The 12,920-nt window shown below is 39.0% G+C and overlaps 1 protein-coding gene across 2 annotated transcripts in view; it reads left to right on the top strand.

The window, feature by feature from the left end:
* The window catches only part of HGFAC (HGF activator), a 40,612-nt gene that overhangs the window by 25,400 nt on the left and 2,292 nt on the right, over nucleotides 1-12,920 (top strand). Inside the window, exons 8-13 of one of the 2 annotated variants that reach the window (XM_058803736.1) lie at nucleotides 1,892-2,066; nucleotides 4,392-4,477; nucleotides 4,920-5,160; nucleotides 7,634-7,773; nucleotides 9,861-10,001; nucleotides 11,034-11,164. In XM_058803736.1, coding sequence (XP_058659719.1) covers nucleotides 1,892-2,066; nucleotides 4,392-4,477; nucleotides 4,920-5,160; nucleotides 7,634-7,773; nucleotides 9,861-10,001; nucleotides 11,034-11,164 — 914 coding nt within the window. Of the gene's footprint in view, nucleotides 1-1,891; nucleotides 2,067-4,391; nucleotides 4,478-4,919; nucleotides 5,161-7,633; nucleotides 7,774-9,860; nucleotides 10,002-11,015; nucleotides 11,165-12,920 lie in introns of both variants that reach the window. The other variant, XM_058803735.1, reaches the window with a different exon arrangement.

Here is a 12,920-nt window from a genome sequence, read left to right as displayed (position 1 = left end):
ATCTGCAAGACATCCAAACCACAGGTATTGCAGAATATGGCCCTGTGCAGAATATGGGTCTGTGCTGAAATGCAACCCCTTGTTTGGTTCTCATAAAAGCAGCCACTCTAAATTGTTTCTGAATGCAATAAATACAGCCCAAGTAAACACAGCACCTGCATAAATGAAAAAACTTAGCATCCAGCATGATTGTGGTATTTTCATGACACTGTTTCAGGCAAACAAAGCAGGGTAACTTGCAACTTCCTGGAAAATTAAATGGCAGGTTTGCCAAGACATGGTTACTCTTGCTAACAATACAAATGATAGGCAAGTTATTTTCTATGAGTTCCTAGATTATGGATTTTAAAACATGAGTTTGATTTAATGTTATTTTTATAGTCATTGAATAAAGGGAATTTGATTCAGGTTGTGGGTGGGAGAAAATGTGATCTCAGCATGTCAGAAGTGTCTGCCAGGCCAAGGTAGAGTGCATTTAGCTAGGTGTTTGCATACTAACTAATGTTCTTCCACCTAACTTCTTGACCTTCGCCTCCAAAATTTATGCCATATGCTTGCTTGTGGTTTTGAGGTCTGTCACTCCACTGATGACTTGGCAGGGTAATTAACAGCAGCAGTTCAGCACTGTGGTTCATTATTTCAGCCCTGGTTCTGTGCCCTGGTTCATGTGTCACCTTATTCTGTCAAAATAAACTGGTCTTTGGCAATAGCTGTCTGCACTGTGTGGTGTGATGGATCATCCTCAGAGGGTGTTTTTCAACAGTTGGTCAATGATGTTATATCTTTAAGTATGCCTATAAGTTTAGAAGGAGATTCCACCAGTCTTGTGACATGTCAAGGACATGTCACGTTGACATGGCTGGGACAAGAAATCCTCTGAGGCTCGGTCACAATTAATCCTTTTTGTGCATTAGATGGTTTTGTGTTTCCTTTGGGATGCTCTTAGCTGTGTTTTGAGGTGTAGGCTTTCTGCTCAGTGTAGCTATTTGTATACAAATGCATCCCCATATGTTTTTCAGCCATAATGCTGGTATGTGCTGTTGATAGATCTTGGCAGCTGAGTATACAGGTCATAGAGTATGTATATGTCAGACCTAGCTGAAGAAATAGCCCTTATGCAGGTGATAAAGATGTGGGTTTTGAATAAGAAAATTCAGCCTACTAGTTAGAATTTTGCAAAATTGATGTATCTGCAACATGTAGCTACATATCTGTAATATACATGAGTATAGTAAGTCTGTATATATATATATGGGTGCATATGAGGCCATTAAAAGAAGTATTTTCAAAAATCAGGCCCTTGAAGCACTTGCAGAGCACAGCTATGTTATTTTCAGTACTTTTTTTCTGTTTGAGCTGGTTGTCTTAAGCACCCTAAATTTTCAATGGAGATTCATTCAATGTGGATAGGAGTCTGTGGGGCCTACCTCATCTTAAGAAAGTTACCTCAAACAGGCTGCATCAGTTTGGCACTAGAAATCTATGTTTCTCTTAATTAACTAAAAAGGGAGCCTCCAGAGATGAGCTCAGTTGTGTCTAAAATTAGACCAGAGGAATCCCAGCCATATTGCTGACTTTGCTGCAGATTGCTGACTGAAATCTTCCATACCCAGTACAAAATGTAGGTCTAATTTTCTGCTATTCTGTCTGTTGATTAGTTACTTGCTCCTGTGTAAAATGAGGTTAACTTACTACAAATTTTAAGCAGAGATTTTAACTTCTTGGGTTCCTTTTTTCTTTATTAAAAAAATTCTTTGGTGCATTCAGGTCCTGTTTAAAGAGAAAGGCATTACAAAGTTGGGCTCTCATTTCAAACCTCAGCTGTGAAGTGCGTATTTAACATGCATTTAGCACTGATTCCTGATTCCTGACCAGTCTCTTCCTCTGCCAGTCCCAAGCCAACGGTGCTACATTGGCAATGGCACGGATTACAGAGGGACAGCCAACACAACCATCTCTGGACACAGCTGCTTGCCTTGGAATTCTGACCTGTTTTACCAAGAGCTTCATGTTGACACCATTGGGAAAGCAGTGGAGCTTGGCCTGGGACCCTTCCCTTACTGCAGGTGAGGAAGGTTCTTGTTTGTCCTGCGTTTGTACATCCAGAGATGGATGTGATGTGGAAATGAGAAGGGCCAGGGATCTCAAAGCAGTGTTCCCCTGTCTGAGGAAAGCTAGGCTGACTTCAGTAATCAGTCAGCCTGACAAGAGTGATTGTACAGAAGACAAGATCTGGTAGATAGGCTCAATCAATAGCTGCTGAGAGAAGCTCAGACACAAAATAATGTTGGAAATTCCAGGTCCTTTTCTTTTCCCCTGAGTAATGAAGTGTTATTCCCAAATGAAACCATAATGCAAAAATTTTGACATTGTTCATTAATGCTCATCCAAAAAGAGAAATCAATGCACTAGCTAAATTGAAATGGCTAAATTTAACTTTTTATTCTTTGCTTGTGAAAGACATACCATAAAGAAATATTTCCAAAAGTTATTTGAAAATGAAAAATCAAAGCACTATATTTAAATAAGGTTGAAGTGGGATGTGAAATTTGTTTTTTGATTTCTTACAAAGGAAAACTTTTGCCAAAGAAGATGTCCCAGTGTTTCAATTTTGATTGCACCACATAGTGATAAACTACATTTCTGCTGAAGTTTTCTATATGCACTTAAGCTATAATGAAAACAGCTTGTGCTATGTAGGTTTGTGCCTTCTCCTCAGTCACCTTATGTTCTTCCCCCCGTTTCTGAGGTATCCATGAGCTCAATGGATATCCACAAATAAAGGAAATGTTTTTGTTTAGAAAGAATATTTCTCATCTTGGAGATGAATAAATGCTAAACCTGCCAAACTATAGATGATTCTCCATAAATTACTGGTTGATGCCTTTTGTTTGTTTGCTTGATTGCTTGATTGAAGATTTTGTTTGTTTGCTTGATTGCTTATTTTTATATATATGTATGTGTGTGTGTGTGTGTGTGTGTGTGTTTTTTTTTAATGGAACTTAGACCAGTAGTTCAGGAAAATCAGAATCTATTGCACTTCTTAATTTGTTTGGTAATAAAAAGCATGCATGAATGCTGAAAGTAGCCCCTCTCTATGTAACACAAACCAACAATAAACAATTCCTACCCCATCCTTTAAACCCTCCCACCTTGATTTCCAGGGCTTGCTCCTCATGCAAACATTTCAGTATTTGGTTTATGGTGTCCCAGCACAGTGTGGCAATTTACGTGGCACAGATTTTGTGCTTTGATGAAACTTGAGCCCTTTGATTTACATCATTTATGCCCAATATTCACTTCCAGATTTGAAATGCAGAGAACAAAATGGCGTAGGAGCTGATGTGTTCATGTTCTGTAGAGCTGAGAAAAAAGCTTTTCACTTTTTTGTCAGCTTGTTACAATTTCTGGGGAATCTCTGCTGTACTATATAATCCTGCAGATATCTTCTTCTTCAAATAGTCTAATTTAGAAACATTGTTGGCGGAAGATGACTCAACCTGTGTTGCTTCTTCAGTTCTGAGAATTTGAAAGTGCTCTTATCTTTTTCTGAAGAGCAATCAGATTGAAAAAGAAAAAAATAATCAAAGATAGCACTTGTGATAAATCCAACTGAAATTAGAATTACTGCTTATCTGGAGCTCTGAACTACCTTGTCTATTCTTCTTGGTCTAATAAAGTCTCCCTATATTCTTGGACGTGTAAACTGGGCAGATTTCTGGTCACTTAAAATGCGCTGATAAAGACAGGCTGTACACAGAGAAACCCTAATGGAGTCAAACCAAAATCTGTTTAACACCAAGGTAATAAAGAGCAAAATGGTTTCCATTACTCCTTTGTCTTTTCCCAACCTTTCTGAGGAATACAATATTTTCTTGAAATAGTCTTTCATTTCCTCAGACTCTCCAGGGAATGTGAACCTGAGATTTGCAAATTCATTTTTGCTAGCTATTCTTGTTATGGATTTCCTATGATTCTACCTGTGTTGGAATCTCCTTGCCTAAAAAATAACCTAAACCAGGAATCTCTCCCATGGGATTTAGTTCTGAAAATAGCTGAGCTGATACCTGTGAAAGCACTTCAGTGTGGGCTGTAGTTAAATGCTGTGAACGTGCTCATGCATCCAAATACTTGTAGGCAAGTTTCACAGGTGTTCAGTCATGTCAGTATTTCATGTCCTAGAGAGCCTTAGTCTTGGTTAGTTTTAAGATGAATAATTATGTTGAAAAACTGCTCACCCTTGTAGGTGAGTACTTTGTCAGATGGCTCAAAATCTGAGAGCCCTGTCAGTGGTGTGCATGGTGCAAGAGAAAAAAGAAAACTTTGGGAAGCTTTGGGAAGCTAACACTGTGGTTAATGCTTGTAATTCCCTCTTCTCCTGAATTCACCAGAAATCCAGATGATGATGATAAGCCCTGGTGTTACACCATGAAGGACAGCAGTTTGTCTTGGGAGTATTGTGACATTCCAAGTTGTGGTATGTAAAGACTTTCTTAAAATCCATGTTATGAATGAATAAAGATTTATTGATACTACAACAAGGTTTCACTGTATAATTTTGAATGCTCTACTGCTCCCAGAAGTGTTGAATATGTTACTGTTTCCAGTAAACAACAGGCTTCCTTTGCATTTTTGGAGTTGTGATACAGTCTGTGATTCTTGTCCTGAAATAGCAGCAGTGTCATACTACTGTTTTGGTCACAACCATCCCAATATCACCAAACCTTCTGCTAGAGCATGCAAGGTGCCAGAAATTACTGATGTTTTGGTAAAAATTTTCATCACCCTGGGAATTACAGGCCCAGAAAAGGGAGTGTGAGCAATGAGAGGTCTACAACCTGAGGATGTATGAGACATGGTGTTTAATTCCAAAACATAAAGATTCTGGTAGTCTGAAGCCATATGCCTTTTTATCTCAGCAAGCAGGGAAAGGAGGCCACTAGTTCCAGCCACAGTAGGTAGTTCTGCAATCACCAAAAGACCATGTGGAAGAAGACATAAAAAAAGAAGTTTTGTGAGACCTAGGATTGTTGGGGGATCTTCATCTCTGCCTGGATCTCACCCCTGGACAGCAGCTATATATATTGGAGAGAGTTTCTGTGGTGGCAGCCTGGTTCAGACCTGCTGGGTTGTGTCAGCAGCACACTGCTTTGCTCACAGGTAAGCTCACTCCTTAGTGTGACAGTGGGTCCTCACAACAAACCTGAACTGAAACAAGAAAAAAGATGAAATTATAAAAGACCAATGTGTCAAAAGGATTTTCTGGCAATTTGAATACTCTTCATGATCTGAAAAATGGCTTGGACTACTATAATCCCATAAGCTCTTATCTTGTTCCTTAAGGAGTCTCAAAGAGTCTAAATACCCTGACTAAAGGAATAAGGTAGGGTGAAACAGCACATAGAATGGGGCATTGCATGTGCAAGAACCTGCAGGGGAGCAGAAGTATTTATCTTCTTCTTGGTTACCTTTCTGAATGTTTATGCCTTTTTTGAGGTATAACAGAGATGACTGTGCTCTCTGCTGTGTTTTGTTCAGAAAGGCTGAGACAGCCAAGCAATGATTTATTGGAGACGATAAATTACTGTTGGTTGACACAAATAGAGTGGGCTGAGCTTAACAAAAAGCCACATGGAAGAGCTAAACAGTCAAACTTCTGAAGCTGATTTTCTTGAGAGAGTTTTTTGTTTTCTCCTGTGGGACACTGGAGAAAATATTGATTATAGAATGCTCTTACTTTATTCTAAATACTTAATTTTCTACAAATGCTCAACACTTTCCCTGATTTCAGTTTGATCACGTTCAAGGGAAAAATATTGCATCATTTGATACCCATTGTTCCTTTGCATAGTAAAGAAGCCAAGAGAAACAGAAAACCTTTTGCCAGAATATAGACACTGATAGCTTTTAGAGCTAATAATACCACTGTGAATGCTGTACTGAAGCATTTGGAGCTCAAGCCACAATGCATTTGTTTTTCAAATGTTGTGAAATAGCTACTAACTTTGGCAGCTGTTCAGGACATTTCCACCCACTTCCAGCTGGTCGTTTGGTACGTACAGATTTTCCATAATTACTGCATTGTAGTCTGTGCTCTTGTGTTTGTTTAGTACCTCTGGTAGTCACAATTCCAACTGTTTTCCACTAGGAGACAATAGATACCTGTGCAGCTCAATTATTTCTTTTTTCTTTTCTGTAACCCCTCCTGTTTTATTTCTTTTCTTTTTTTCCTGAATGAACCATCTGAAAGTTCTAGTAGAATCATTCAGTGCTTCTAAAACTATTCTAAATACTGTTCCAGAAAGTGAACTTTCCACTATTTTACAGGCCCAAAATTTGATTTTCAAGGAGGTTGATTTACTACTGCAAAAATACTGAGAAAATCATGGCCTGACATATTAATTGAAGAACATTTTATTTTCTTGTATTTTGATAAAACAGAATACACTTTGTTTCCTTTCCTTTGTTAACCTTAAGCACAATTCTTGTAGCATCTCTCTGCATTGCAATTGCCCAGTCTCTTTTCTCTGAATCCATAGCTGCTGGTCATTGCTGTGCACTCAGTACTGGGGGAGTACTGGTACTTTTGTACCTGTTGGGCACAGAAATGCAACCAGGGAAACTGCAATGATGCAAACCACTCTGTGCATGATGTGTGACATCAGATATTTCCCTCTCCTGCACTGGGTAACAAAACACAGGAATGCTCCAATGTTGAAGAAACTTGCTAACTTAATTCATTATAGACTTAAGCAGTTTGAATTGGTTTTAGAACAAGAGTGAAATGTGAATTCTGTTGCTTTCAAAGCTAGAGACTGTATTTCCTTTCCTAAACGCTTCCTGATTATTCTCCAATGTCCCTTACTTCCCAGTTACTATACTTGTTCTTATTAGTTTTCTTTCCTAGGATGCTGGATATCAGAGAACTGTGGTCTTCAAAGTGAAAAACTGATAGTTGGAAAAGATGGTGTGAATTGCAATTACTGTGTTCTCCTCTGGCTGTAAAGTTTCCCATTAAATCCATGTGCTTTTGGGACTTCACCAGGTTGCTTTTGATTCTGGACAACAGATTTAACATAGATAAGCAAATCTCTTGTGATATCTTTTCAGTGGAAGCTTCCCAGATGTCCCTGAATTGTCAGTGTTCCAGCACCTTTAAATCTTGGCCCATGCTTGTAATTTTTTTCAGGAGACTGTTTTCCTGGAGAAACGAGATATCCACCACTGACTCATCTTTTGATCCCTCCTTTCTTTCTGAGCAGTTTTTGTATTCATTGGCAAAGCTGAGTTTGAGTTGACTCAGTTGAATTTCTAGAAGAGGTGTTTACATCCCCCAAAGATGCTTGCTAGCCAAGCAGCAGCTGGGCACAGTGCCTGTGCTGGCCTTTTCCTTCTTTCAAGAAGGAGCAGCCTTTAATTAGGCTAATCAGGACCCACAGAGCCTGGGTTTCACTGTAATATCTTTTTTCTTGCCCTCTGCAGGCAGGAAACCTGGGGAACAGGTACAGGCATTTGAGAGGGTAAAGAATGGACATAGTGGGAGGCTGAAGTTATAATGGTTCATAGGATACCCAGCCACTGGAAAATCACCTGCATTTGTCCTAGTAATGCTTGTCTCTCTTTTGCATTACAGTCCACTAAAATCTACCATTCGAGTAGTTCTGGGTCAACAAATATTTAATAAAACAACTGATGTAACACAGACATTTGAGATAGAGAAATACATCTTGCATCCTCAGTATTCCGTGTTCAATCCTACTGAACATGATATTGGTGAGTATTTTTCTTCAGACAGTTTTATTTTCCATTTACTCAACCTAGTTTCAAGTTTAGATGGTCTGTTAGAAACTGCCTTTAGAGCAGAAAAGTCATAGATTCTAGGAGAGGCTTTTGAATACCGAGGGTTCTTATTTCTACCAGAGTTATAACAGCATCTGAAGACTAGACAAATTCAGATGAAAAATAAATTGCAAATTTTAAATAATTATGATAATTAGCCTTTGGAGCAATTTACCTAGCTGTGTGGCAGATTGATCATCACTTCAAGTCTTTGTGAGATTAGGCATTTTTTCAACTGAACCAGAAGCTGTAGGCTTGATGCAGGAATTACTTGGTAAAATTCTATTGTCTGTATTGTATAAAGGATCTGACTAGAGGAATGTAATAACCCCATCTGCTCTGAAAACCTGTGATACTAAGAATCATTTTTTACACTGAGATAGATTTAAAAATCAGCTGTCTTATCACTCAGAAGTTAAATGCCCTTCTGATTGACCTTATAATATTAGTCAGAATGACAATGGAGCAGTAACTTATTTCTTATTTTCTGATCTGCTCTTGTGAAAGTTGTCACGTCACCCCAGGGCATCAAGCTGTGTGAGCCCTTTGTGAGATTATTTAATAGCCTGACATTGAGAATATTTTAGGTCAGGCATGTACTAGGTTGTTTTTTTGGCTCACAGATGGTGAATATTTTCTACTCTATTGCAAAAAGCATTCAAGTTCTGTGTTGGTGTGAGCTCTGTCACAGTGTACAAGGAGATAAACTGGATTTGAGACATTGCTCTGAAATGTCCTGGTGAAAACCACCCATGATGCTTTTTTAATTACTCTGAAATTAGGTAGGCATGCCTCACCAGTGTGCTATGACCAAATCTAGGGAGAGCTGCACATGGAGTACCTAAGACAAGCCCAACTGCAAAAAAAAAAGAGAAAGCAGAAGCTGTGTTGTGGGGAGAGAGATGCAGGTGCCTGTTCTGTCCAGTCAGTGATTTCTTCTGATGCAACAGAAGAGTTTTGTCCTGCTGAAAGTACTTTTCTAAAGGAAACAACTATCACATGAGTGTTTGCTAGGAAATTTGAGGGATGCAGAAGCAGAGTTAGCAGGGAAGAGGAGCAAGGTGAGGAAGTGCGGGAGCAAGGTTTGTGTGGGTTTCTCAAGCTGTGAGTTACTGCTTCTATGTTCCACTAAGGCCAAAAACTGTAGCTGGTAGAGAAATAAGACCAGTGAGGTCACTTGCTTTCCACACAGCTGTGCTCACAAAACTTTGAGCTTCCTAAAGGCCTAATGAGAAGGTTTAATAGGTGTGTCCACATTACCTCAGCTCTTTGAGTGCTGTGGCCAAACCAACATGCTTCCCTTGTTCCACCCAGTACAAAGCCCCCTCTGCTGCTTTACAGCCAAATGAAAGAGGGAACCAATTTTTGAAATCTTTCAGTATCAAACCCATGATGCTGCACAGCTATGTATTTATACTGTTTTCAACCCCATGACTGGTTAGTAAAGACTAGTTAGTTGTGTAGGTTATGTAATATTTTGTAGCTTCAAGAAGCTTGGTTTTGAAATGTCCCAAGGTTTTATTCCTTAATTTTAAAGATCTTGAATTTTGCTGAACTCAGTTATAACAGGACATGAAATACACCAGCTCATGGAGTAATTAATTTTTTTAATGGAATTGGAATTAGGCCAATGGCCAGGCTTTCAGAAGCAGTGAGTATTTGCACATCCCACTTATTTCAGCTGAAAGTTGGGGATATGTCACTGTTATTTAACTATAAGGTGGGAGGAGACACATGTATTTTCTATCTTCCCCCTTCTCTACAGAGGCAGTGAAGCAAAATCTGCTCAGTGAGCATAGCATAAAATAAATATTCCCACAAGGGGAGTAGCTAAATGTTTCAGCCTTCAATTTGCTGTGAAATCAGGTGCTGTTGAGATGAGTCTGTCTGTCTTTGATTGAAATATCTTAATTAAGAGAGGCTTAGGGGATAATTAAATTTGTATTTGAGACCCATTACTGCCAATCCCATTAAAGAAAGGGAACAGTCACTTTCTTCCTCCTGCATTTTCTGTTCTGCAGCTTTGATTAAGCTGAAGAAGAATGGCCAACGTTGTGCTGTCAAGTCCCAGTTTGTTCAGCCCATCTGCCTGCCAGAAAGTAACACTGTTTTCCCTGACCAGTTGAAATGTCAGATTTCTGGATGGGGACACAAGCATGAGAGTGAGTAAAACAAGAGCTGATATTTGTATTAAAAAAATGATGATAATAAAAACATAACGCTCAGGTGTGTTATACAGCTGAGAGTTTGGTAAAATGTTTTGCAAGGGACTTCTGGTGGGATTCTTTATACCTACCTTTAGAGTTTACAACATTTACATCTGAAATAGTCATCCTGAACTTCCTTTATAGGCCTTGGAATTTGGAGTGTGGTTCCTTTGACCAAATGTTTGCACCAATTTCAGGACGGAAGGAGCTATGAGCTAGCTAGACCTCACTGGACTGGGAGGGGAGAAAGTAACTCATTGGAGTGCCAACACCTGGAATTTTAGTAAAGTGAATCCTTCCCCTGATTTCTAACTTTCTAACTAAAAATCTAGAGATTTTTAACTTCACCATCAACAAACTTTGAAAACATTTATAGGAGAAGGCTAGGTAGACTTTGGCTTAAGAAGTGCTTACACCCAGCTTGAGAAAAGTGGAAAAAATCATCCCATCCTTTCAGAGGAGGAATTTCAGGATTATGGCCTGGACCATGCTGCTTCAGTGCTGAGATAGCAAAGACCTATGTAGATAGATGAGAAGGACTGGGGAGCTGGCTACCATATTTTTGTGAGAGATAAAGTATGAGCAAATATCCCAGTCTAAATGTGTAGTCTAAAGATAAAAAGAAGTAATAGAGCATTTGAAAAATGGATGATTTATTATCACATCTGGAAAGAGGTGAGGACAGGAATGCTGGGGTACTGTTGCTGAGTCTCTAGAAAATGAGAGAAGCCAAAATGTATCAATGACTGGACATTGCAATACAGTTATTTTATGGAGTCTGACTGGAGGATCAGAAAGTGATCACTATACAAATTATTTTATTTTAAAGGTGTCCATAACATGAATACTACTGAGAGGTGTTAAATATGTTTATTATGTGTTAAATGTGTTGTGCCTTGTGTTTTCCTGTTACGCTCTTGACATTCTATAAAAATGACTTTCTTTTCCTTTCTGGGACATTTTTTAAAGATATATCTGGTTATTCAGATGTCCTGCAAGAAACACTGGTTCCACTTATTTCGGAGGAGAAGTGCAGAAGTCCTGAAATTTATGGAACAGAACTCACAGAAAATATGTTCTGTGCTGGCTACTTTGATAGCAAATCTGATGCTTGTCAGGTAATGCTGGATCATCTCTAGGCAGGTGATAGAAAAATGTATTTGGGTCGTAAATGTTGCAGTATTCCAATTCTTACTTTTGATTTTATAGCGTTCCTAAAGAAAAGAAATATTCCTAAAGAAAAGAACCTTATATGACTGCTTCCACCTTCATTTTTTATCATGTTCAATGTCAATTAAGCTCTACAGAAGGGCTGCAGGGTATTACATTCCTCCTATCTTGTCATAAGGCAGTGGCTGTGCACTGGAGGGTGTGTTGCTCCAGTCCTGGCTGAGCCTGCAGGTGGTGGCAATGGATTTCTGCCCAGCTGGCAGGGATGTGCCAGCAGGAAAACGAGCATGAACCTGAGTGGGGACAAATCCCAGAGCTGCTGCCTCTTGACTGAGGGAAAATAAGGACACCTGGGTAGGAGGTGAGGAGCAGTGGTGAGGCTTGGAGGAAGGAGCTGAGGTTTCTATAGTGGATGTGACTGAATGGTGTAGAATGTCAGTCAATAGGAAACTGTGTTATGCAACCTCAGTCTTTCATGGAATGACCTCATGCTCTCGCTACTTTCAGTTATGTCACACCTCGGCTCTGAATAAGGATGCAGAATTGTTGTGGTGATAGATGAGACTTCTTAAAATGAAGGATCAGATTATTCCTTACGTAAAATTTCAGATTTCATCTACAGCTCATTTTGAAGGAGGAGGGTTTTGCTCTATTAACATAAGTTCGTGAAAAGGCAGCACATAGCTAATAGCTGGCAGTGTAAGTGCAGGCAAGAATGTCATGTATATTGTGTGCTGGAAGGCCCATAGAGGTCATGAACATATCCAAAGAAAGGTGGCACGAGTGAAATGGCAGCAGCCAGCAGTGGCTCAAGGCCAGGGCTGAGACTGAGGCTGCAAGGGGTCACAAAAGCCAGAGGGATGGAAATGACCCTGCCTGCCCAGCTCCCCTTGCCTTTCCCAGGAAGTGCAAATAAGAGACAGCATTACAGCTGATTCTCTCTCCCTGCCCTGGAAAAACAGAAATCAGGAATGAGAAGGAGAAAAGAAAGTGGAGGGAAGGAGAAAGGAGTTGTACAAAGACAAGTGGTCTGGAGAAAATTACAAAGTCTGAGAAACAGTGATTTTGAGTCACGGATATTGCTGAAGAACAGTGCTCATGACATGAAGTCATTATTAGTGAATCAATAATTCATTTTTCCCTATTGTCAGACTTGTAGTGGGGTCTGAGGAGAAATACTGTAGACCTCTTAATGTAACAACAGAAGTGGCTGACCTCTAGGTTTTCTTAATGTACACTTAGGATATTAACCTGTAAGTAATCTGTTATGTATAAAAAATATTCCAAGACCAAGAAACTTCAAACAGACTGTGTTTCTCTTGATTATTTTAAAAATATTTTCTTGGAAACTTTTGTCATTTAATTAGTGCACTGATGCCAAAACTGCAATCAATTAGACTAATTGTGAAAAATATACAAATAAGACTTCATCTGATGTCCTTCACTTATACTGAAATCTTCAGTATAAAGGCAACACAATTTTCTTATGTATTTTGGTCTCAAAGAATTTTCTTTTGAGATAGGAAAAAATATATTTCTCCTTGGTCTCAAATAATTAGAGTGATAGCTGCTTTCACCAGTACCATTTACTAAGTCACATTTTTAATTTCTAACATTTTAATTTCTCTAGAAAATCAATCTAAGAGAAACAATAAAAATAATAAAAACCCCTGTCCTGAATGTTTTCAAGGTTTAATATAAGTA

The sequence above is a fragment of the Ammospiza caudacuta genome, chromosome 4 (genome assembly GCF_027887145.1).
Source record: "Ammospiza caudacuta isolate bAmmCau1 chromosome 4, bAmmCau1.pri, whole genome shotgun sequence".
In the NCBI taxonomy this organism is placed as follows: domain Eukaryota; kingdom Metazoa; phylum Chordata; class Aves; order Passeriformes; family Passerellidae; genus Ammospiza; species Ammospiza caudacuta.
The sequence above is the reverse complement of the archived record's forward strand: the minus strand, read 5'-3'. Positions and strand labels throughout refer to the sequence as shown.